The sequence below is a fragment of the Oncorhynchus keta genome, chromosome 10 (assembly GCF_023373465.1).
Source record: "Oncorhynchus keta strain PuntledgeMale-10-30-2019 chromosome 10, Oket_V2, whole genome shotgun sequence".
Taxonomy (NCBI): domain Eukaryota; kingdom Metazoa; phylum Chordata; class Actinopteri; order Salmoniformes; family Salmonidae; genus Oncorhynchus; species Oncorhynchus keta.
The window spans coordinates 49,068,605-49,094,655 of NC_068430.1; the positions used below are offsets into that span (position 1 = coordinate 49,068,605).

Genomic DNA, 26,051 nt, shown 5'->3' on the forward strand with positions numbered 1-26,051 from the left:
AAAGTCTGCACATTGTAGTTATCGGATTCACATGGAATTGTTGTTCAATTTAAATGTTTGAATATAAAATTATTGGTGAAGAGATTAAATGTAATTTTAGCTTCAAAATAAGAGATTTGGGTTTTCATAAGGTTAGGGCTCTGCTCAATCAGTGGCCCGCCCTATGAAGGGACATGGGTTATAAAACTTTTCAAACACGCCCTCCTCTCCCTTCCTATATAAAGCCTTGATGACAATATAACCTCCTGTTCCAAGTACATGAGGTCTGCAACCTCTGCGTTAAAAGGACTAACATGTCAACTACAGAACTAAGCCAACCTCAGTGTGAGCTTTGGTTGTGAATGGTATGTACTTTGAACTCTTATTCACTACAGAAGTGATACCTCCTAGCGGTAATTTAGAATGCATTAGATACTGTATTTATGATAGCACAGCTTCTCCCTTTGTCTCTCAGTCTTCCCGCTCTTTCACTCAAACCCAGACCCTTTTCTTTTGTGTAACCAGCTGTCATATCTGTTCGCTTAGATCACTTGTTTTGCCCATTTTAACATTCAATGGAACAGTACCTGAATGCTCATAATATAATAGCTGAAATCAATATTTATTAATGGGGACTCTTGCTCAGACTTACTCAGATAATTACTCAGAATGTTATCCCAAAATAATTTGTTTGTGTGTGAACACGTATTACTCTGGCTCTCCTTCTCCTTGGTTGATATACTCACCAGGGAGGCATTATAAAGCAGAGGTAGTTTATTGCCCCATGAAACAGAAGGCGCACTGAGGCACTGCACTGTGGGTAATGGAGAGACTACATCTGTAGGATAACTCATCGTTGAGACAAGAGATGAATGCCAGTTAAGGATGCTGTACCAAAACAGCAGCACACAAAAATGAAAGCAAAAGCAAAAGACGCAGGCCAATGTGTATATCTGCTTCAAAACCCATGCAATCTATGAAAAGTCTGCAAAGTACCATGGCAACAATGGCCTGAGTCGCTGTATCGATCTATACATTTTTTCACCGCGGAGACAAAGTTGTGGACAGTTTTGAAAGCCACACGGCAATCAACGGTCTTGCATTATCCATTCATATCCATTCAGTTGTAAGTTTCAGTTTTTTCAGTTTCACATCAGATACAAATCAAGAGGGAATGATGCTGAGGCATGTGCGAATGAGAGGCTACAATGGAGCGAGAAAATGATAGGTCTATATCATATAAAAATAATAAAATATCATCGCAGCGCTAGCTGTGCCACCAGAGACTCTGGGTTCATGCCCAGGCTCTGTCGCAGCCAGCCGCGACCGGGAGGTCCGTGGGGCGAATCACAATTGGCCTAGCGTCGTCCGGGTTAGGGAGGGTTTGGCCGGTAGAGATATCCTTGTCTCATCGCACACCAGTGACTCCTGTGGCGGGCCGGGCGCAGTGCACCCTAACCAAGGTCGCCAGGTAAACGGTGTTTCCTCTGACACATTGGTGTGGCTGGCTTCCGGGTTGGATACGCGCTGTGTTAAGAAGCAGTGTGGCTTGGTTGGGTTGTGTTTCGGAGGATGCATGGCTTTCGACCTGCGTCTCTCCCGAGCCCGTAAGGGAGTTGTAGCGATGAGACAAGATAGTAATTACCAACAATTGGATACCACGAAATTGGGGAGAAAAGGGGGTAAAATTTTAAATAATAATAATAAAAATAAATAAATAATAATTATACTAATAAAATATGCCATTTAGGAGACACATTTATCCAGAGTGACTCACATTTCATGAGTGCATACATTTTTAGGTGATCCCTGCAGGAATTCAACTGCCTGCGCATGTGATCAGTGGAGTTGGCTGCCTGGCTGCATTAGGGGCAGGCGACACGGCTGCTATATGGCTGCCAGCTCGGAGCATGGGACCTAATCCACTCCACTCAGGCCATTAGTGAACTGGTAAATGCAGGCCAGGCCTGTAATTGAGTTTAACGAGTATTAAGTGGCTTTGCTTGCACATCCATCGCTCCCTGGGAATCAGGGACACATGGGGTACCGCTTGCAACATGTTATATGTTCTGAAACAGATTAATTCTTTGTGGCATGGAATTAATCAATTGCACAACATATAACATGTACAAACAACACCTTATATGGACAGAGGGTATGTGGGGTTGACTGGACTGTTGGATGGTCTACTGGATACAAGCTCCAAAAATCGTACAGGAGAGACTTGGATGTAACAGTGGTCCTACCAGGATGTGCACACAATTACAGTACAGTGCATCTAGGGAAAGATGTAAAGGGAGGGAATGTATTGACGCCCGACGTCCTTTGAGAACTGTCACAAAGTGATGCGAGACAAAGGAAGACTGTGTTCATTTGGGCACCGAATGTTTTTGTTTTTATGTACAGTTTCCAGCATTGTCATTTCATGCCTCTGCTATCAGGCCCTCTAAGCTGTCAGATATTGTGTAGAAATGGTGCTGAATATCAAGAGACAGCAGAGAAGCTGTCATGTGACGAATGCTACGTACACAGTTAGCTTAGAATAGACAGCAGTAGAAATTGCAATTCACAATCAACTGTGTTATGCGTCAGTTATGTAATTTGTCCATGAGATGGGAGAGATAGACCACAAAGACCAGGCAAATTCTAATTTGAATACCACTGATATACAGTGCATTCAGGAAAGTATTCAGACCCCTTCCCCTTTTCCACATTTTGTTAGGTTATAGCCTTATTCTAAAATTACTCAATCTACACAGGGTACCCTATCATGACAAAGCGAAGACAGGTTTTTTAGACATTTTTGCAAATGTATTAAAAATAAAAAACAGAAATACCTTATTTACACAAGTATTCAAACCCTTTGCTATGAGATTTGAAATTGAGCTCAGGTGCATCCTGTTTCCATTGATCATCCTTGAGATGTTTCAACAACTTGATTTGAGTCCACCTGTGGTAAACTCAATTGATTGGATATCATTTAGAAAGGCACACACCTGTCTATATAAGGTCCCAGAGTTGATAGTGAATGTCAGAGGAAAAACCAAGCCATGAGGTCAAAGGAATTGGCTGTAGAGCTCCGATACAGGATTGTGTCGAGGCACCAATCTGGGGAAGGTTACCAGAAACATTCTGCAGCACACAGTGGCCTCCATCCATTTCTGCAGTGTTGAAGTGTGGTGGTTAATATCTTTAATTTCAAATGAGGAGAGACGAACTTATCACACAAGTGAATGATGTGAGTGCTCTGCAATAACGATTGCTGGTTACGAACCACCCTTAGATGATTTGTTGAGAGCCCCGAAACAAAGGATACAAAGATCTTTTAGAGAAAAGATACACCCCCCTTAGTCTACATGACAAACAAAATATGTGTGGAATGGGTCACAAGGTTAGGATTTGTATGAAATAAATAAATTGTACACAGCAGGCAGTATCTGCTGTAAAGAGTGTTCTTATTGTGTGGAAACCAGGGTCTGGGCCCCAAAACAAGGTTCCCCTCATCATTATACATACCCGAGCCATCTCCACCCTGGTACCTCCCAGTACACAAACACCAACTCTTGCTACAGAATATGCAGTCTTTAGGTTTTATCACCAAAGGCATCTTAAATCCAATCTCAGCATTAAGCCCCTAGAGGCCAAACAGAATACTACGCACAGACGAGAGTGTTCTGAGAACACTACTCTATTCCATAAAATAACCATTTGATGCAATAACAGTATAACATAATCTTGTAATTTCGCTCTCACAAAGGTCCCCAGACAGTGGCCTCCATCATTCTTAAATGGAATACGTTTGGAACCACCAAGACTCATCCTAGAGCTAGACACTTGGCCAAACTGAGCAATCGGGAGAGGAGGGCCTTGGTCAGGGAGGTGAACAAGAACCCGATGGTCACTGACAGAGCTACAGAGTACCTCTGTGGACATGGGAGAACCTTTCAGAAGGACAACCACCTCTGCAGCACTCCACCAATCAGGCCTTTATGGTGGAGTAGCCAGACAGAAACCACTCCTCAGTAAAGGCACATGACAGCCCGCTTGGAGATTGCCAAAAGGCACCTGAAGGACTCTCAGACCATGAGAAACAAGATTCTCTGGTCTGATGAAACCAAGATTTAACTGTTTGGCCTGAACACCAACTGTCACATCTGGAGGAAACCTGGCACCATGGTGGTGGGAGCATCATGCTGTGGGGATGTTTTTCAGCGGCAGGGACCGGGAGATTAGTCAGGATCGAGGGAGGGATGAATGGAACAAAGTACAAAGAGATCCTTGATGACAACCTGCTGGGGCGAAGGTTCACCTTCCAACAGGAAAACGGTCCTAAGCACACAGCCAAGACAACGCATGAGTGGCTTCGGGACAAGTCTCGCTGAACCCGATCAAACATCTCTGGAAAGACCTGAAAATAGCTGTGCAGCAACGCTCCCCATCCAACCTGACAGAGCTTGAGAAGATATGCGGAGAAGAAAGGGAGAAACTCCCCAAATACAGGTGTGCCAAGCTTGTAGCATCATACCCAAGAAGACTCAAGGCTGTAATTGCAGCCAAAGGTGCTTCAACAAAGTACTGAGTAAAGGGTCTGAAGACTTATGTAAATGTGATATTCCCATGTTTTATTTTAAATACATTTTTTTATTAAAACATGTTTTTGCTTAGACATTATGGGTTATTATGTGGCGATTGATGAGGGAAAAAAAAGGATTTCATACATTTTAGAATAATAAGGCTGTAATGTAACATTTGGAAAAAGTCAAGGGGTTTGAATACTTTCTGAATGCACTGTAGGCAAGCAATTGTTAAATGTACAGTACTGTTGTAAAATATGTACTCTATCCGAATCTCTATCCCTATAAGCACTCCTGATCCCCAGCTAAAACCTTGCACTTGCTGTCTTCACTCTAAACATATTCCCAGCCTCTAGCACAATCCCCTCAATCTCCATCCTCCGTGATTCTATGTCAATAGACACACAACTACTTGTGTACATGCTGTGATTCTTACAACAAAATACCACATTCCACCTAGATAAAATTTAATTGCGACTGTTGTATCTCTATAAATGTATGCATCTCTATCCTGAAGGTGAGACACAAGGGACAGTTGCCACCTCTGCCACTTTACACGTCCCCACAGGCCCCGACGACAGGGAAAAGCAAACTGGGTTGGCTGCGAAGCTCACGAGAGAGAGCCAACCACTCAATTTAGCACATTGCTGACAGACAGATAGAAAATAAAATGTTTATCTTCGTGAGGCGTTAACTCGCAATACATCAGGCCATTCACAACAGGTCCCAATTTAGCCCGGTGGCACTCTTCAGAGGTACCCTACTGCCATCAGAGGCTGTGGGAGTAATGTGTGCGTTTGTGTGGTCAAAGAGTTGGAAATAGTTGAGCTGAGCACAGCATCATCACAGATCTGAGATTGGCAACTGCATGGGATAATGTGTTTGCAGTTTCTATTAAGGGTGTATTAAGCTATGAGAAAAATTGGAAGTTGTGTTGTCCTATTCATCTAAATGGAAAAAACAGGCTTCAAGCATTAGAGCAAAATCTCATTCGCCACCTCTGAATACAGATGGTAGCTTTGGTCACTGATCGTCAAAAGTAGAAAAACAAGTTCTATTCCCACAAACTACTTCTGTTTTCAACAAATATCATCAGGCACCCAAAAGACTGATGAGGAGTGGGAACATGTTCAACAAAACAGAGATCAACACAAAGCATTCAACTGCTGAAGTATTTTGCATGCAGACAATGCTTGGCGAAACGTAAGAGGGCACACTACAGAAAGAAAGCCACCTCAAACAGATTCTTCAGCACTGATTAATGCAAAGTCATTATGCGTCTTCCTTTTTTTTCTGCGCAAGTCTTTCATATATTCCCTTTCTCTTTTTTTGTCAGCAAAGGCAATTAATTTCAGAAAAGCCTTGATGACTCGATAGTACAAAGTTGCTTTGTGAAAAACTGTGAGTGAGAAGCCTGTGTGTGTGTTTGCGTGGCCTGCGTGTGTGTGTGTGTGTGTGTGTGTGTGTGTGTGTGTGTGTGTGTGTGTGTGTGTGTGTGTGTGTGTGTGTGTGTGTGTGTGTGTGTGTGTGTGTGTGTGTGTGTGTGTGTGTGTGTGTGTGTGTGTTTGTGATCAAAAGGCAGAATCCTAATCCTGAACACATCCTCCACCTGGCGCCCGGTGGTGCTCATCTTAGGGGGCCCTGTTTATGTACTCATACAGTATATTAATGTGTGTGTGTGTGTCTGCGTCTGTATGTGTACGTGTGATTCAGTGCTTGAACCTTGCCATTACACTTTGCTTGAACCCGCAGTCATGCCACTGTTCTACCATTAGCGTAGCTTAGAAGTCAACCCAGGTCACAGGAACTGACGGTTGCTTATAATACATGTATCGGTCATGGCGCATGTATCTGTTTGACATGTCAGCTATCTGGTTTGCATGATGTGAAAAAGTCAGACGGTTGTTTGTAAACAGACATCAGCATTGCGCATGGTTCATCTGTTAAGTCAATGAGAGCTAAGAAAACATGTCAAATGCAATTGCAGTGATGGCATTTTAACTTGTATGAATGATAACATAGGTGTTCGCTCCCATTGATCCAGTGACTGGGTTATATGATCATACTACCTCTCTGACTGGGAGGCAGACCGTAGCACACTGTAGCACAATGTTACAAAATAAATCCAAAGGAATACAAAAACAAGCATTTCTAATTGGATGAGTTAAGACAGCGAGCACATCTCTGTTATACTCATTTTCTGAGCGATCTTTCCCATTCCAAAAATAATAAACACGACCCTGGTACTAGAATGGATTACAGACTGTGACCTTTCTGTGTGCCCACTGTACTTTGATTATTTCTAGTGAGCGGGGATCAGAGCTAGCAGGATGGGGGCTAATACTACTGGGGATCAATATCTCGACCTGCGTTCGATTAGTCAATTGGCAAAGGACTGACAAGGGCACGATCAGTGTCAGGTCCATAAAGCCTCCCTGCAGTAGTCTTTATCATGGGTCAATATTAGAGGGCCGTGGGCTTACAGCCCAAGCAGGATTTCATTTATTTAAAATACTTCATTAACATATTTTAACATATTTAAGTTTACTGCGGAAGTATATATAAAGGATTCACCCCCTTGGCATTTTTCTTATTTTGGTGCCTTACAACCTGGAATTAAAATCTATATGGGGGGGGTTGTATAATTTCATTTACACAACATGCCTATCACTTTGAAGATGCAAAATATGTTTTATTGTGAAACAAACAAGAAATAAGACAAAAAACTGAAAACTATAGCGTACATAACTATTCACCCGCCCAAAGTCAATACTTTGTAGAGCCACCTTTTGCAGCAATTACATCTGCAAGTATCTTGGGGTATGTATCCAACCCCTGGCACATCTAGCCACTGGGATTTTTGCCCATTCTTTAAGGCAAAACTGCTCCAGCTCCTTCAAGTTGGATGGGTTCCACCGGTGTACAGCAATCTTTAAGTCATACCACAGATTCTCAATTGGATTAAGGTCTGGGCTTTGACTAGGCCATTCCAAGACATTTAAATGTTTCCCCTTAATAAACCACTTGAGTGTTGCTTTAGCAGTATGCTTAGGGTCATTGTCCTGCTGCAAGGTAAACCTCCGTCCCAGTCTCAAATCTCTGGGAGACAAACAGATTTCCCTCAAGAATTTCCCTGTATTTAGCACCATCCATCATTCCTTCAATTCTGACCAGTTTCCCAGTCCCTGTCGATGAAAAACATCCTCACAGCATGATGTAGAATGTATGCACACATGACTGTAAGTCGCTTTGGATAAAAGCGTCTGCTAAATGGCATATATTATTATTATTATATTATGATACCACCACCATGCTTCATTGTGGGGATGTTGTTCTCGGGGTGATGAGAGGTGTTGGGTTTGTGACAGACATAGCGTTTTCCTTGATGGCCAAAAAGCTACATTTTAGTCTCATCTGACCAGAGTACCTTCTTCCATATGTTTTGGGAGTCTCCCAAATGTCTTTTAGCAACACCAAATGTTTTTGCTTATTTTGTTCTTTTTTCTGGACACTCTTCTGTAAAGCCCAACTCTGTGAAGTGTATGGTTTAAAGTGGTCCAAATGGGCAGATACTCCAATCTCCGCTGTGAAGCTTTGCAGCTCCTTCAGGGTTATCTTTGGTCTCTTTGTTGCCTCTCTGATTAATGCCCTCCTTGCCTGGTCAGTGAGTTTTGGTGGGCAGCCCTCTCTTGGCAGGTTTGTTGTGATGCCATATTCTTTCCATTTTTAATAATGGATTTAATGGTGCTCTGTGGGATGTTCAAAGTTTCTGATATTTTTTTATAACCCAACCCTGATCTGTACTTCTCCACAACTTTGTACCTGACCTGTTTCGAGAACTCTGTGGTCTTCATGGTGCCGTTTGCTTGGTGGTGCCCCTTGCTTAGTGGTGTTGTATACTCTGGGGCCTTTCAGAACAGGTGTATATATACTGAGATCATGTGACAGATCATGTGACACTTAAATAAAGTCCACCTGTGTGCAATCTAACTAATTATGTGACTTCTGAAGGTAATTTTGTTGCACCACATCTTATTTAGGGGCTTCATAGCAAAGGAGGTGAATGTTTGTTTGTTTGTTTTTAAACAAATACTTTTTAAAAATTTCACTTCACCAATTTGGTCTATTTTGTGTATGTCCATTACATGAAATCCAAATAAAAATCCATTTAAATTACAGGTTGTAATGCAAAAAAAATAGGAAAAACTCCAAGGGGGATGAATACTTTTGCAAGGTACTGTAAATTTTAAATGTATTTCATGTCAATCTTATTTGTATTTTATTAGTGTTTAAGTATATTAAATACATATAAAATGATCTAAATTGGGACATTTCTTGTAAATAAGTATATTCTTTGTATATTAGATAAAGAGCAAAATAAATATACTTTGAATACACCTGAAGTACATTATGTATATTTCTCATAAATTAGAAAAATACAAAAATGGTCATTTGAATTACAATTCCTGTATTTTCTTTGCAAAAAAAGTATATTTATAATGTGATTTAAGTATAATTGTACATGTACACTTCTAATCATTAGCCACTGTAGGCTAATATAATTTGCCATGTAAAGGTTACCTTCATTGACCAAGGAATCTTCTCAACCAATTTGAACAAGTTATTTACAGCAGTTGTTGCTGAAGCAGCAGTTTACAAATAATGCTTTGGAGAACTGTGCACCAGTGGAATTTTACATTTTAGTGGTTCAGATTACGGTGGTAAATGTTTAATATGTAATGTGTAATTAAAAGTACAACATTATTCAGTTTGAAAATGAACATCAAACATTTTAAGAAGCTACATATGAGGAACAATATCCTATTATAAATCAAAACTTCAGCTGCAGAAAAGGATGCTGGGGAATAAGCAAACAACTTTGCATATGCATTTTTTAAAGTTTACTTTAAATATATTGTGCACATTTAAATTAAATATACCTCTTTGAAAGTATATTTAAGTATATTTTCTTGCGATATGAAAAATGGTACTCTCAGGAAGCATGTTTCTCAGCTGTGCATGTTTCCTTATGCGGAATAAAGATATGAAATAACTAAAATATAGTTGTTGCTTAAGTATTCAGTTAAGTATTCAGAGTCAATACATGCTAGAAACACCATTGGCAGCGATTGCAATGGTGAGTTTTCTTGTGTAAATCTCTAAGAGCATGACACACTTGGATTGTGCAATAGTAGACGTTTATTCTTTTCAGAATTCTTCAAGCTCTGTCCAGATGATGGGGATCATGACAAGACAGCAATTTTCAAATCTTGCCATAGATTTTTTAACTGATTTAAGGATGTCGCAGAATACAGTTCCCATGCAGGAACATCACTCAGCGGAATTTCAGAGCGCCACCTATAGTTTTTGATAAAACTCAAACTTTCATTAAACTTTAATTAAAATACACATTCAAGGTAGTGAATTAAAGCTACACTCGTTGTGAATCTATCCACCAAGTCAGATTTGTAAAATGCTTTTCAGCGAAAGCATGAGAAGCTATTATCTGATAGCATGTACCCACAAAATACTGCAACGTCACCTAACACGGCAGATTTTGCGTTAGCCGGCGCTACCCAAAACGCAGAAATAAAATATAAAACATTCATTACCTTTGACGAGCTTCTTTCTTGGCACTCCTAGATGTCCCATAAACATTTATCTTTTTTTTAATTAAATCGGTCCATATATAGCCTAGATATCGATCTATGAAGACTGTGTAATCAAGGAAAAAACAGTTTGATAACGCAACGTCATTTTTAAAAATTAAAAAAGTTGACGATAAACTTTCACAAAACACTTCGAAATACTTTTGTAATGCAACTTTAGGTATTAGTAAACGTTAATAATCTATCAAAATGATCACGGGGCGATGTTTATTCTTTAGCTCCACGTCTTGAAATCATGTCCGGATATTTCGCAACCAAAACATCCTGTCGGAGACCGGAAGAAATCGGCTACCTTGTGTCCGTTTGACCAAGAAACAAATCCGAAACAAATGACAAGACTGTTGACATCGTGTGGAAGCTGTAGGTATTGTAACCTCGGCCCCATTTAATGTGGGTCACTTTTAACAATTGTTTGAAGTTGCGCATGGATATATTTTCCCATTTTCAGTGATCAGATTTTCCTGCACTTTTCGATGAAACGCACGTTCTGTTATAGTCACAGCCGTGATTTAACCAGTTTTAGAAACGTCTGAGTGTTTTCTATCCACACATACTACTCATATGCATATACTATATTCCTGGCATGAATAGCAGGGCGCTGAAATGTTGCGCGATTTTTAACAAAAAGCTGCAAAAATTCGCAGCTTCCTTAAGAGGTTTTAAACCAAAACTGTCTGCTTTGGCCACTCAGGAACATTCACTGTCTTGTTGGTAAGCAACTTCAGTGTAGATGTGGCATGTGTTGTCGGTTATAGTCCTGCTGAACAGTGACTTCCTCTCCCAGTGTCTGTTGTAAAGCAGACGGAAGAAGGTTTTCCTCTAGGTTTTTGCCTGTGCTTAGCTCCACCCGGTGTCTTTCTGAATGTCCTTGAGTGTCACCAGCCAGAGCCCGTACTTGAACCCAATCAAGCATCTCTGGAGAGACCTGAAAATAGTTGTGCAGCAACACTCCCCATCCAACCTGACAGAGCTTGAGGGGATCTGCAGAGAAGAATGGGAGAAACTCCCCTAATACAGGTGTGCCAAGCTTGTAGCGTCACACTCAAGAAGACTCGAGGCTGTAATTGCTGCAAAAGGTGTTTCAACAAAGTACTGAGAAAAGGGTCTGAATACTTATGCAAATGTGATATTTAAGTGTTATAAATTAGCAAACATTTCTAAAAAACAGTTTTTGCTTTGTCATCACGGTTATTGTGTGTAGATTGATGAAGGGATTTTTTTAAAATCCATTGTAGAACAACAAATGTAGAAAAAGTAAAGTCTGAATACTTTCCGAATGCACTGTATACTGTTCTATCCTACATATTCTACAGATATACTAAATATTCTATCCACATAATGTCCATAATGGCTATACATTCCATCACACACAAAAACACTTACAGTGGGGAGAACAAGTATTTGATACACTGCCAATTTTGCAGGCTTTCCTACTTACAAAGCATGTAGAGGTCTGTCATTTTTTAAATCATAGGTACACTTCAACTGTGAGAGACGGAATCTAAAACAAAAATCCCAAAAATCACATTGATGATTTTTAAGTAATTAATTTGCATTTGAACCTGTTTGTTGGTTCATATTAGATTGCTACAATACAGGCCTTTATGAACAGTGTCACGTCTCTATGCATATTAGTGTGTTTACCATCACCAAAAAGGTTTCAGCCCCCCACCACCCTCTGCCCACCTCGCCACATCCTCTCCCGCCTCTTTTATTTTCCCATTTGAGGATATTGTCCCTAATCTAATTTGCCAGTGGCCTAAAAGCGAGAGAAGAGTCCTTTGGATCCTCAGATCTCCCAGATGATTCCATCGGAGGCTTTTAATCCAATCAATAGTGGTAATTATAGGCAATTACACCAAATGGGAACCCATTGTACTGGACTTAATTTTTTTTTTTTTATATTCGGACAATCCTGTTATGGACGAGACGGCAAAAGGCTAATTTCATATTAATGATGCTGGCTCGGAAACAAAAGCTACTTGTAAATTGAAAGTCGGGCCCAGATTCAGACACACAGAATAAAATGTAGAAGGAGCCTTTTGTCCGTCCCTCGCCCCTTCACTCACACAAACATGCATTTAATGGACCACCAAGGTCATTTGATTTGATTTTAACAAAGTTATACGATCTCATATAGAAAGAAATGTAACAGCAGATCAATACTTAATTAGTGTGGACTGTCCATAGACTGCAGAGTCGACTTCGAAATGAATGACAAGTCTACCTTTCTAAACAATGGTTCAAAAAGGACTCCACTCATCATAAGACTTTATGGTGCCTTTTCTCTGCAGCTCCTTGACACCTTTTTAAGACCTAGCTAAATGTCACAGCACCATGGTCCAGAGGAAATGACATGCAAATCTGAAAATGGTCATCTGAAAATCAACTATCCCTCTAATCTGTCAGAGAGCATCTCTGGTAAGACCACAAGCTTCACATGTTAGCCATTGTGGATAGTTCACAAGAAGGGTTGGCTGGTACACTACATGACCAAAAGTACATGGACACCTGCTCATCGAAACATCTCATTCCAAAATCATGGGTATAAATATGGAGTTGGTCCCCCCTTTGCTGCAATAACAGCATCCACTCTTCTGGGAAGGCTTACCACTAGATGTTGGAACATTGCTGCGGGGACTTGCTTCCATTCAGCCACAAGAGCATTAGTGAGGTTCTTCCACAACGATCTCGACAAACCATTTCGGTATGGACCTTGCCTTGTGCACGAGGTCATTATCATGCTGAAACAGGAAGGTGCCTTCCCCAAACTTTTGCCACAAAGTTGGAAGCACAGAATCGTTAAGATTTCCCTTTAATGGAATTAAGGGGCCTAGCCCGGACCATAAAAAAACAGCCCCAGACCATTATTCCGCTTCCACCAAATTTTACAGTCGGCACTATGCATTTGGGCAGATCGCGTTCTCCTGGCATCTACTGAACACAGATTTGTCTGTCGGGCTGCCAGATGGTGAAGTGTGAGTCATCACTCCCTAGAGGTTTCCACTTCACAATAACAGCACTAACATTTGACCGGGGCAGCTCTAGCAGGATAGAAATTTGACGAACTAACATGTTGGAAAATTGGCATCCTATGATGGTGCCACATTGAAAGTCACTAAGCTCTTCAGTAAGGCCATTCTACTGCCAATGTCTGTCTATGGAGATTGCATGGCTGTGTGCTCGATTTTATACACCTGTCAGCAACGGGTGTGGCTGAAATAGCCGAATCCACTAATTTGAAGGGGTTTCCACATACTTTTGTGTATATAATGTATTTTAATGACTGACAGATTAATAATAATAATTATTTATTGTATTTATTTAGCGCTTTTCCACCTAGGTGCTCAAACAGCTTTAAGTAAGGGGGAACTCACCTCTACCACCATCAATGTATGGCACCCACTTGGGTGATGCACAGCAACCATTTTTGAGCCTGAAGACTCACCACACATCAGCTAGCATGGTGGAGAGGTGAGGAGTCAGGAAATTCATGTAATTTCCCATATGAAAGGGAACATTGCAGGGCAATGTTCCCTTTACTGACCTGGGGCACTGGAATCTTCTCAGACCAAGAGTGCCCCCTTCTGACCTGCCAACACCACTTCCAGAAGCATCTGGTCTACCATCCAAGGACCGACCAGGACCGATCCTGCTTAAAGTTAAGCTTCTTAATTTGTGAATAAAATGTAATTGAGAGCTGGGAACTATGAGTAAGACAAAGTGTGAAATATGAGAAAAATATGTTGTGTTGTGCAAGTTGAGGATATAATTCTGAGCATATTTCCCGTGTGCTGAGGAAGTGAGAAAATAACCCTGTTAGCAGCTGCCATGATGACCTGTGTTGGCTGTGTCAATGAGACTCACCTCGTAGAGCGTGATGACGCCATTGGTCTCGTTAGGTGCCTTCCACTGCATGAAGATCTTCTCCTCGTACGGTCCGGTCTGGATGGATTCCAAAGGAACAGAGCCAGGAACTGGAGGAAAGGAAAGACATACACAGGTGTGAGGGAATGTTCAAGCAAAGTATAAGAGCAAGTTTGAGCACTAAAAACACACACATACTGTATGTGCATGACATGCACACGCACACCACTGTGATCAGCCACTTGGTGCACAACACCATGGTCTGAGAACAATTTAACCATTCAACGATGTAGCGTAGTATCTAAGACGTTACAGTGCATTAACAACGGCACACTCCAATCATCCAAAGAGTGTCACACACACCAAGCAAAATAATTATTTACAACAGTACTCCAATTTCCAATTTCTCCAGCACTTGACAGACAGGCAGCCAAAGGCAAGAAAGCAGATGGAAGAAGGCCCAATCTAGCAGCATTCACTCCTTCAGAAAACAATTTAGTGAGCATGTGAACGTGTCAGTCATTTTCAGCACACTCCTCACACTTCATTGAGCGCGGTTTACGTTTTGCACACGTGTTGACACAGACACACACCGTGTACGTGCTGGACACAAACAGTATCGAGTGAGTGAGTTCTTTGAAAGTGGTAACTCATCTAAATGTTAAAGGAGGAAGAGCGCATCGGTGGCTTAACGCTAGGACTGGTGGAGCAAGCGGTTGAAGTCGATGGAAACCTCCTCAGGGATCAATCCTCACTCCCTTTGATTTGATATTCATTTATGGCAGTCTAATGAGTTATATACCTTCCAGCCAGGAGAAAATTCATGGTAATAGCCCTGTTAAAAGTCCATTTAGTCCAACTTCAAACACACGTTTGCATTAAACACTCCCACTCCACAATAATCGGCAGGGCAGATAAGAAAAATGTGCTGGTCTGGAACGATACCGGCTTTAGCTACCTCAACAGGGCAGATGGCGGGATAGAGTGATGGTGAGCCAGAGGGATGGGAACTGGACTATTTGACACATTGCTAAGCTTTAATGAGGATGTGTTATTCTAATGCAACTAAATACAGTGAGCTCCAAAAGTATTGGGACAGTGTCACATTTGTTGCTGTTTTGGCTCTGTACTTCAGCACTTTGGATGATACTATGAGGTTAAAGTGCAGATTAAAATTAAATTAAAAAATGACAATCGAAATGTAATCTATATCATTTAAAAATGACAGCACTTTTTGTACATTTTAGGGGACCAAAAGTATTATGACAAATTCACTTACATTTGAGTGTACAAACATTAGGAACAGCTTCCTAATATTGAGATGCACCCCCTTTTGCCATCCGAACAGCCTCAATTCATTGGGGCATGGACTCAAGGTGCCAAAAGCGTTCCACAGTTGTGAAAAGTTGTCTGGATGTTCTTTCAGTGGTGGACCCTTCTTGATACATACAGAAAACTGTTGAGCGTGAAAAACCGTTGCAGTTCTTGGCAGACTCAAATCGGTGCACCTGGCATCTGCTGCTATACCCCGTTCAAAGGCACTTAAATATTTTGTCTTGCCCATTCACCCTCTGAATGGCACACACACACATTCCATGTCTCCAGACTTAAAAATCCTTCTTTAACCGGTCTCCTCCCCTTTAACTACACAGATTGAAGTGGTTTAACATGTGACATCAGTAAGGGATCATAGCTTTCACCTAGTCAGTCTATGTCATGGAAAGATGTGTATGTGTATTAAAGTAGTCAAAAGGTTAGTATTTGGTCCCATATCCCTAGCGCGCAATGATTACACCAAGCTTGTAACTCTACAAACTTGTTAGATGCATTTGCTGTTTGCTTTGGTTGTGTTTTAGATTTTTTTGTTCCCAATAGAAATGATTGGCATATAATGTATTGTGTCATTTTGGAGTCACTTTTATTGTAAATAAGAATCTAATATGTTTGTAAAGACCTCTACAATAATGTGGATGCTACCATGATAGCGGATAGTCCTGAATGAACGGTCAATAATGATGAGTGAGAAAGTTAGATGCACAAATATCACATCCCCAAGACATGCTTATCTCTCACCATCACAAAACAGGGGATGCTATACTGTTGCTGGGTTGTTTTTTTGGGGGGGTTGATATTCATGGGGTACTAAGCCAAAACAAACTGTCACTGTCCCAATACTTTTGGAGCTCAGTGTAGTTTGTGTCCCATTTGGAAGAATTGGTTCAAGATGTAATTCAAAGATATTAGTCTTGTCATTCTCCAATGAAATTATGAAGTGACAGTGTCCACTTCATCATTTAAATGTGGAATATGATAATGGACCAAGATGAAAGCACACAATCCATACTCGTTACATGAGGGTTTTCATAAACAGGTGTTGTGTGCCGCCATACCTTGTGCACATATGCAGAGTTAAAACATTGAAATCATTTTGGGATTGGTGATTTAAAACAGGCCTTGATTAGCCTGCCTTGCCTGGTGAGAGCATATCAAATTACCTTAAAAATGAAACACTATTACATCTGCCTTTCCATTCTGCATCTTATAAGTCCATCTGTGTGTGTGTGTGTGTCTGTGTGTCTGTGCTGGAGGCAGGAATAAAGGCTTCATCAAAACGATATATGCCACTGTAACACATGCATCAAAACTTGATTAACTTCCTGTCTACAGAGTGTCTGAGTGGCATGTTTCATTAAGCTGGTAGCGAGGATAACATTTATCTTGTGCTCACCCCCCGCCAATTGTGACGTGAACGCATCGGCTGTTTGACGCCTTAGTCTCCAGTCCATGTTAATTCCTGACATCTTTAATGGTGCTAGTAAGACTTTACGTAATATAGTGAGTGGTATCAATAGGCTTAATTTAGACCTGAATCACTTGCGATAACTACCGTAACTGTCCAGGGAACATGGCAACCAAAGTCTGAAGAGCTGCTGGTGTAGCAGCTAGCTTAGCTGCAAGTTAGCTATCAAGCTAGCAAGGTTTCCTTGAAAGTTTGAACACAGCCTGCAAAGCAGTTAGCCCTTGTGGCTGGGAAGGCGGATCGTTCCTGGCTTGTGGCGGTTTAAATACCTGATGTTTGTTGCTGTTTCCATCTGTCCTGCGACCTGCCCTGTCTGGAAATAGGTGGAATACCAGCATTAGACTAAGTTGCTACCATGTCATCCAAGGCTAAAGCCAGTGGGAGTAAGGGAGAGGACAGTGTTTATCACAGGTGAATGATCTTTCAAAATAACAAAAAAGGGTTGTAGAGGTAGTTGTTTCAACAACCGGAAAATAGCTTCAAGAGCTTTGGACTCATTATACCGATGGACTCAACTAACATGAGAATGAACGATCTGACCAGATAGGTCCAGGACCTTAAAGACAGTTAGCAGTTCTCCCAGGGAGAAGTGATGTCCTGAAAAACTCTTGCAGCACTGTCTTTCAATCATTATTACAGATTATCTAAAGGGACAATTGAGGAGGAATACCATCGTTGTGGATGGCATACCAGAGTCTTCACAGGAGAACTGGGCAGAGTCTGAGGAGAAAGAAAAATGATCTCTGAGAAGCTGCCGATGGATCACCAGGCCGATAGTGATCCAGTTCCTAAGGTTTAAGGACAAAATGGCTGTTGCTGAGCGAGCTAAGAACTTGAGAGGAACCAATATATTCCTTATCAAGGACTACTTGGAAGCTGTGCGCACGACGTGCAAAGAACTTATCCCAGCCATGAAAGCTCCCAGAGAGCGTGGGGACATTGCATCAATCTGCTACGACAGGCTCATTGTCTACCCTCCCCCTCAAAAGATTGGGAGGAGTGGGAGGAGTGAGACAGCCTAGCTTCCGGGTCAGTAGCTTAAGCCCCATATCACACATACACATAGACACCAGCCTGATTGACTGACTCTATTAGGCAAACAATGTTCTTGTCATGTGTGTTAAATATATATATATAGATATATATATATATATATATATACACTGCTCAAAAAAATTAAGGGAACACTTAAACAACACAATGTAACTCCAAGTCAATCACACTTCTGTGAAATCAAAATGTCCACTTAGGAAGCAACACTGATTGACAATACATGGCTGATGTTTTGGTCACTTTTGAATGCTGGCGGTGCTTTCACTCTAGTGGTAGCATGAAACGGAGTCTACAACCCACACAAGTGGCTCAGGTAGTGCAGCTCATCCAGGATGGCACATCAATGCGAGCTGTGGCAAGAAGGTTTGCTGTGTCTGTCAGCGTATTGTCCAGAGCATGGAGATGCTACCAGGAGACAGGCCAGTACATCAGGAGATGTGGAGGAGGCCGTAGGAGGGCAACAACCCTGCAGCAGGACCGCTACCTCCGCCTTTGTGCAAGGAGAAGCAGGAGGAGAACTGCCAGAGCCCTGCAAAATGACCTCCAGCAGGCCACAAACGTGCATGTGTCGGCTCAAACGGTCAGAAACAGACTCCATGAGGGTGGTATGAGGGCCCGACGTCCACAGGTGGGGGTTGTGCTTACAGCCCAACACCGTGCAAGACGTTTGGCATTTGTCAGAGAACACCAAGATTGGCAAATTCGCCACTGGCGCCCTGTGCTCTTCACAGATGAAAGCAGGTTCACACTGAGCCGTGGACGCCGTGGAGTCTGGAGTCTGGAGACGCCGTGGAGAACGTTCTGCTGCCTGCAACATCCTCCAGCATTTGGAGGTGGGTCAGTCATGGTGTGGGGTGGCATTTCTTTGAGGGGCCACACAGCCCTCCATGTGCTCGCCAGCGGTAGCCTGACTGCCATTAGGTACCGAGATGAGATCCTCAGACCCCTTGTGAGACCATATGCTGGTGCGGTTGGCCCTGGGTTCCTCCTAATGCAAGACAATGCTAGACCTCATGTGGCTGGAGTGTGTCAACAGTTCCTGCAAGAGGAAGGCATTGATGCTATGGACTGGCCCGTCCGTTCCCCAGACCTGAATCCAATTGAGCACATCTGGGACATCATGTCTCGCTCCATCCACCAACGCCACGTTTCACCTCAGACTGTCCAGGAGTTGGCGAATGCTTTAGTCCAGGTGGAGATCCCTCAGGAGACCATCCGCCACCTCATCAGGAGCATGCGCAGGCGTTGTAGGGAGGTCATACAGGCCGTGGAGGCCACACACACTACTGAGACTCATTTTTACTTGTTTTAAGGACATTACATCAAAGTTGGATCAGCCTGTACTGTGGTTTTCCACTTTAATTTTGAGTGTCACTCCAAATCCAGACCTCCATGGGTTGATACATTTGATTTCCATTGATCATTTTTGTGATTTTGTTGTCAGCACATTCAACTAAAAATGTATTTAATAAGAATATTTCATTCATTCAGATCTAGGATGTGTTATTTTAGTGTTCCTTTTATTTTTTTGAGCAGTTTATATACACACACATACACACAATACCAGTCAAAAGTTTTAGAACATCTACTCAGTCAAGGGTTTGTCTTTATTTTTACTATTTTCTACATTGAAATAATAATAGTGAAGACATAAAAACTATGAAATAAGACATATGGAATCACGTAGTAACCAAAAATTGTTAAATAAAAAAATATATATTTGAGATTCTTCAAATAGCCACCCTTTATCTTGATGATAGCTTTGCACACGCTTGGCATTCTCTCAACCAGCTTCACCTGGAATGCTTTTCCAACAGTCTTGAAGGAGTTTCCACATATCTTGAGCACTTGTTGGCTGCTTTTCCTTCACCCTGCGGTCCAACACATCCAAAAGTATCTCAATTTGGGTTGAGGTCGGCTGAATGTGAAGGCCAGGTCATCTGATGCAGCACTCCATCACTGTCCTTCTTGGTCAAATAGCCCTTACACAGCCTGGAGGTGTGTAGGGTCATGGTCTGGTTAAAAAAAAATTATAGTCCCACTAAGCACAAACCAGATGGGATGACGTATCGCTGCAGAATGCTGTGGTAGCATGTGTGTTTTGAATTCTAAATAAATCACAGACAGTGTCACCAGAAAAGCACCATCACACCGCCTCCTCCATGCTTCACAGTGGGAACCACACATGTGGATATCATCCTTTCACCTACTCTGCGTCTGACAAACACACAGGGGTTGGAAACAAAATGCGAGGGGCTGAGGATGAACCCAGGTGTAGAAAATGGACCAGACGAGGAAGGAATGATTTGGGATGAACATAAAAACTTTACTTCAAAAACGAGAACATAAGGATAATAGCGATACTGGAAAAACAACAAACACTAGGACTAGTAAACACACTCTGGGACAAACACACAGGGAACCAAAACCAAGCTACTGCAAAGGGAAACAGAAAATACACCTCTCTTAAAGGGAAATCATATTTAGTAATAGGACACAACAGTCATTGCAGCAGAGATATCTCTGGGGCTTCCTTTCCTATGATGGTCTTCATGAGAGACAGTTTCATCATAGCGCTTGATGGTTTTTGCGACTGCACTTGAAGTAACTTTCAAAGTTCTTGAAATTCTCCGGATTGACTGACCTTCATGTCTTAAAGTAATGATGGACTGTTTATTTGAGCTGTTCCTGCCATAATATGGACTTGGTCTTTTACCAAATAGGGCTATCTTCTGTATACCACACCGACCTTGTCACATCACAGCTGACTGGCACAAATGCATTAAGAAAGAAGTTCCACTAATTCACTTTTAACAAGGCACACCTGTTAATTGAAATGCATTTCAGGTGACTACATCATGATGCTGATTTAGGGAATGCCAAGAGTGTGCAAAGCTGTCATCAAGTCACAGGATGGCTACTTTGAAGAATCTCAAATATAAACTATATTTTGATTTTTGTAACACTTTTTTGGCTACTACAAGATTCCATATGTGTTCTTTCATAGTTTTCATGTCTTCACTATTATTCTATAGTATAGAAAATAGTACAAATAAACAAAAACCCTTGAATGAGTAGGTGTGTCCAAACTTTAGACTGGTACTCTTTATATACACACGTTAGTGCCTTAGACCGCGCTCCCGTTTTCCCTTGAAACGATATAACTGATCGAGATCTAATTACTTTAAAATAGAGATTACGTTAGTTCTCTTTTTGTTTTTACACATTGCTTATTTTTTTCCATCAACAGACTTGTTCAATTGTGTTGAATGGGATAAGTATGATAAGTATGCTAAACTTTAGGAAATAACATATTACATACTTTTTGTATGCTTTTAATTTTCCATTTTATTGGGCATTAACAACTGAATAAATGAATCCTTGATGGATCTAGTGTATGTTTCCGACCCTAAAGGGAAGAATCGCTATTTAAAGTTGGCATACAAACATACCCTTAACTGAAAAACAATGGTTTGCTAAAGCGGAGAAGCAATGATGTAACACAGCAAATGGGAGCTTGAGATTAAAAGGAGATGAGCATTTTTTGGTGTTTTGTTCAAGGGCTTGTTTTTCACATTATGGTCAAGAAACGTATGTTGTAAACAAAATTAGTCATTTTGTGCTTAAATTGGAAGTGTGTAATCAATATTTTCAGATACATTTGTTGATGTATTTGACCTTGGTCGCCTATTGTTTACACTGTTTAACATTCAGCTACCGAGTGTAAATTGAAATGCTATTTATTATTTATTTTTCTATGTCAATTGTAGAAAGTTCACAAATAGAAATCAACCTATTTGAAAAGATTTGACAGATTTTTTTTTTAAAGATAGCGCATGCCAAGAAAAACAACAAAAAGCAGTATTGTGTTTTTCATGCTGTGCTCCATAAAAGCTGTCTCTCTAAAGTCAGATAAATCTCCAGTAAAAGGATTATTCAATCCTCACTATTTTAAATCTCCTCAGGGACCTCACTGATTTTCTAATAATAGATGATTTAACCATCCAGGGTGCGCTCAATACAAAACACATGCCAAATGAGAAATTGAGAACAATCCTCACGCTCGTTTTTTTTTGAAGAATTAGAGCTAACAAAGAATTCTGACATGTCGAGAAACTTTCCTTGACAGTATCAGTGTTACGGTAAAAATGTCTCTTTGGTGGAATAAACATGGTTATTTGTGTTGGGTGGGGGTATGGAGGCTGAATGGGGATGACAAATATCTTTGGGCCAAGTACATCCAATGCTTCATCGACCATATGACGCTAAGCCCTGGCATCATTGCTTTCCAATCTGATTACGAATGGCAGGATCAGTGGACAACAAGTGGATATGGACACGGACAAACACCCACACCCCGCCACCAACCCCCCATGCAACAAAGGTCTAAAGGTCTAACCTGGTGAAGCAGCCTTACTGGCCAAACAAAGAGGTGGATGCTTATGATCCTTACACTGTCCATGAACAAAGGGTTAACATGGCAGTTCATGAAATTAAGAGTAAATGTAATATTACAAAATGTGCTAGAAAGTACTGTGTTGCGTGAATAATACTATATTGCTCTAAGACTAGGATCAACAATATATGTATTGATCATTGTTGACAAAAAAAACTATAAAAGTACATTGGCATTACAGTAAAATACACTGAGAAGGTGTACACGTGTGACCTAAAGAAAATAGAAAAATGTATCGGGTGACTTAAATCTAACCACTAAACTCCCAAATCTAATCTTCTTCTGGTAAACTGGGAGCTTAAATTAATGGGATTCAGTGTCATTTCCACCTTAATTGGAACCTCCATTGTGACTGTAAAAATACTTCCATTTCAACAGCGAGGGGAAAAGGGAACATTTAAAATTCAAAGCATATTCGCGAGATGACGCATACTGCTTTAAAGCAAAAGTCATTACCATAGAAGTGCAATTAGCACTGCTGAGAACAGTCAATGTGCACTAATTACAAAATTACAACCCAGAGATTACAGATTGTTCATGAAAAAAAACTATTTACACATTTTCTGAGACGTTGCTACTCTCAACTAGTTTGAGACCTCGTGGGAGGTTTGGGCTGTGTTAAATGAAAAGATAACCACAGTCTTCATGGAATGAGGATATCATAGTGCAGGGATAATGGCAAGGTCTCCACATTTTTATGTTATACGTTACATCCAATAACACAAATACAATGTTTTCATTTGTGCTTATTAATTTCCGCTGTAGTCATATTGTGTTTTGAACACTTTTGATAACAGGCTGTAATCAGCATTCATTATACCGTTATTAGAAGTGAAGCCAATCATTATTGTGGTTTTAATGATCAAATCAAAATCAAATCGTATTTGTCACAAGCGCCGAATACAACAACCTTACAGTGAAATGCTTACTTAAAACTGCATTGTTGGTTAAGGGCTTGAAAGAAAAATACCAAAAAAAAAAAGAAATAAAATGAACAAATAAGTAAAGAGCAGCTGCAAAATAACAATTCAGAGCATATATACAGGGGGTACAGGTACAGAGTCAATGTGTGGGGGCACCGGTTAGTCGAGGTAATTGAGGTAATATGTGTTAGAGTTATTAAAGTGACTTTGCATAGATAATAACAGAGAGTGGCAGCAGCGTAAAAGTGTGGGGGGGGCAATGCAAATAGTCTGGGTAGCCACTTGATTAGCTGTTCAGGAGTCTTATGGCTTGGGGGTAGAAGCTGATTAGAAGCCTCTTTGACCTAGACTTGGCGCTCCAGTACCACTGGCCGTGCTGTAGCAGAGAGAACAGTCTATGACTAGGGTGGCTGGAATTGTTGACCATTTTTAGAGTCTTCCTCTGACACCGCCTTGTATAGAGGTCATGGGTGGCAGGAAGCTTAGCCCCAGTGATGTACTGGGCCGTATGCCCTACCCTCTGTCGTGCCTTGCGGTTCGAGGCCAAGCAGTTGCCATACCAGGCAGTGATGCAACCACTCAGGATGCTCACGATGGTGCAGCTGTTAAACCTTTTGAGGATCTGAGGACCCATGACAAATATTTTCAGTCCCCTGGGGGGGAATAGGTTTTGTCATGCCCTCGTCATGACTGTCTTGGTGTGCTTGCACCATGTTAGCTTGTTGGTGTGGAACTTGAACTTGATGCTCTCAGCCTGCTCCACCACAGCCCTGTCGATGAGAATGGGGGCGTGCTCAGTCCTACTTTTTCTGTAGGCCACAATCATCTCCTTTGTCTTGATCACATTGAGGTTGTTATCTTTGCACCACATGGTCAGGTCTCCGACCTCATCCCTATAGGTTGTCTCATCATTGTCAGGGATGCCTGGCCATGCAGTCATGAGTGAACAGGGAGTACAGGAGGAGACTGAGCACGCACCCCTGAGGGGCCCCCGTGTTGAGGATCAGCGTGGCGGATGTGTTGTTGCCTACCATTATTACCTGGGCGCGGCCCGTCAGGAAGTCCAGGATCCAGTTGCAGAGGGAGGTGTTTAGTCCCAGAGTCCTTAGCTTAGTGATGAGCTTTGAGGGCACTCATGGTGTTGAACACTGAGCTGTAGTCAATGAATAGCATTCTCACATAGGTGTTCCTTTTGTCCAGGTGTGAAAGGGTAGTGTGGAGTGCAATAGAGATTGCATCATCTGTGGATCTGTTGGGCCGGTATGCAAATTGGAGTGGATCTAGGGTTTCTGGGATAATGGTGTTGATGTGAGCACTTCTTGGCAACAGACGTGAGTGCTACGGGTCGGTAGTCATTTAGGCAGGTTACCTTGGTGTTCTTGGGCACAGGGACTATGGTGGTCTGCTTGAATCATGTTGTTATTACAAACTAGGAACAGGGAAAGGTTGAACATGTCAGTGAAGACACTTGCCAGTTGGTCAGCGCATGCTCGGAGTACACGTCTGTTGACCTAAATGTTGACCTGTTTAAAGGTCTAACATTGACTGTGGAGAGCGTGATCACACAGTTGTTCGGAACAGCTGATGCTCTCATGCATGTTCCAGTGTTACTTACCTTGAAGTGAGCATAGAAGTCATTTAGCTCGTCCAGTAGGCTTGTGACACTGGGCAACTCTCGGCTGTGCTTCCCTTTGTAGTCTGTAATAGTTTGCAAGACTTGCCACATCCGACGAGCTTCGGAGCCGGTGTAGTACGATTCAATCTTAGTCCTGTATTGACAATTTGCCTGTTTGATGGTTCATTGGAGGGCACAACGGGATTTCTTATAAGCTTCCGAGTCACATTCCTTGAAAACGGCAGCACTACCCATTAGCTCAGTGCGGATGTTGCCTGTAATCCATGGCTTCTGGTATGTACGTACAGTCACTGTGGGGACGATGTCATCGATGCACTTATTGATGAAGCCAGCGACTGATGTCCTCAATGCCATCAGAAGAATCACGGAACATATTCCACTCTGTGCTAGCAACACAGTCCTGAAGCTTAGCATCTGCTTCACCTGACCACTTTTGTATTGACTGAGTCACTGGTGCTTCCTGCTTGGATTTTGCTTGTATGCAGGCATCAGGAGGATAGAATTATGGTCAGATTTGGCAAATGGAGGGCGAGGGAGAGCTTTGTGTGTGTGAGTCTCTGTGTGTGGATTAAAGGAGGTCTAGAGTTTTTCCCCCCCTCTGGTTGCACATTTAACATGCTGGTAGAAATGAGGTAAAACAGATTTAACTTCTTTGGGCTAGGGGTTGTAATTTGACGCCTGGATAAAAAGCATGCCCAAAGTAAACTGCCTGTTACTCAGGCCCGGAAGATAGGATATGCATATAATTGGTAGATTTGGATAGAAAACACTCTAAAGTTTCTAAAACTGTTTCTAAACCCCCCCAAAAAAAAAAAAAAAAATGTCAGCCTATCACTGTTTCCAATGGCTGTCATGTTTATTATGAGGCAAAAACCTCTCAGATTGCAGTTCTTAGGTTTTCCACTAGATGTCAGTCTTTAGAAAGAGTTTCAGGCTTGTTTATGGAAAAATTGGCTAGAATTTGTAGTTTTTCTAAGTGGCTCCCATTTTGGTTGTAGTGTTTCCATGCGCGTAGATGGCTTTCTTTGTTGTTTATCTCCGGTAAAGACAATAACGATTCTCCGTCTTAAATTTTATAGTTTATTTACATATTA

The 26,051-nt window shown here is 41.6% G+C and overlaps 1 protein-coding gene across 11 annotated transcripts in view; it reads right to left on the reverse strand.

Annotated features, from left to right (window-relative positions):
- The window catches only part of ptprt (protein tyrosine phosphatase receptor type T), a 394,370-nt gene that overhangs the window by 141,587 nt on the left and 226,732 nt on the right, over nt 1-26,051 (reverse strand). For all 11 annotated transcript variants that reach the window (XM_035778500.2, XM_052527246.1, XM_035778501.2 and 8 more), the window contains exon 9: nt 14,090-14,199. In XM_035778500.2, coding sequence (XP_035634393.1) covers nt 14,090-14,199 — 110 coding nt within the window. The remainder of the gene's footprint in view (nt 1-14,089; nt 14,200-26,051) is intronic.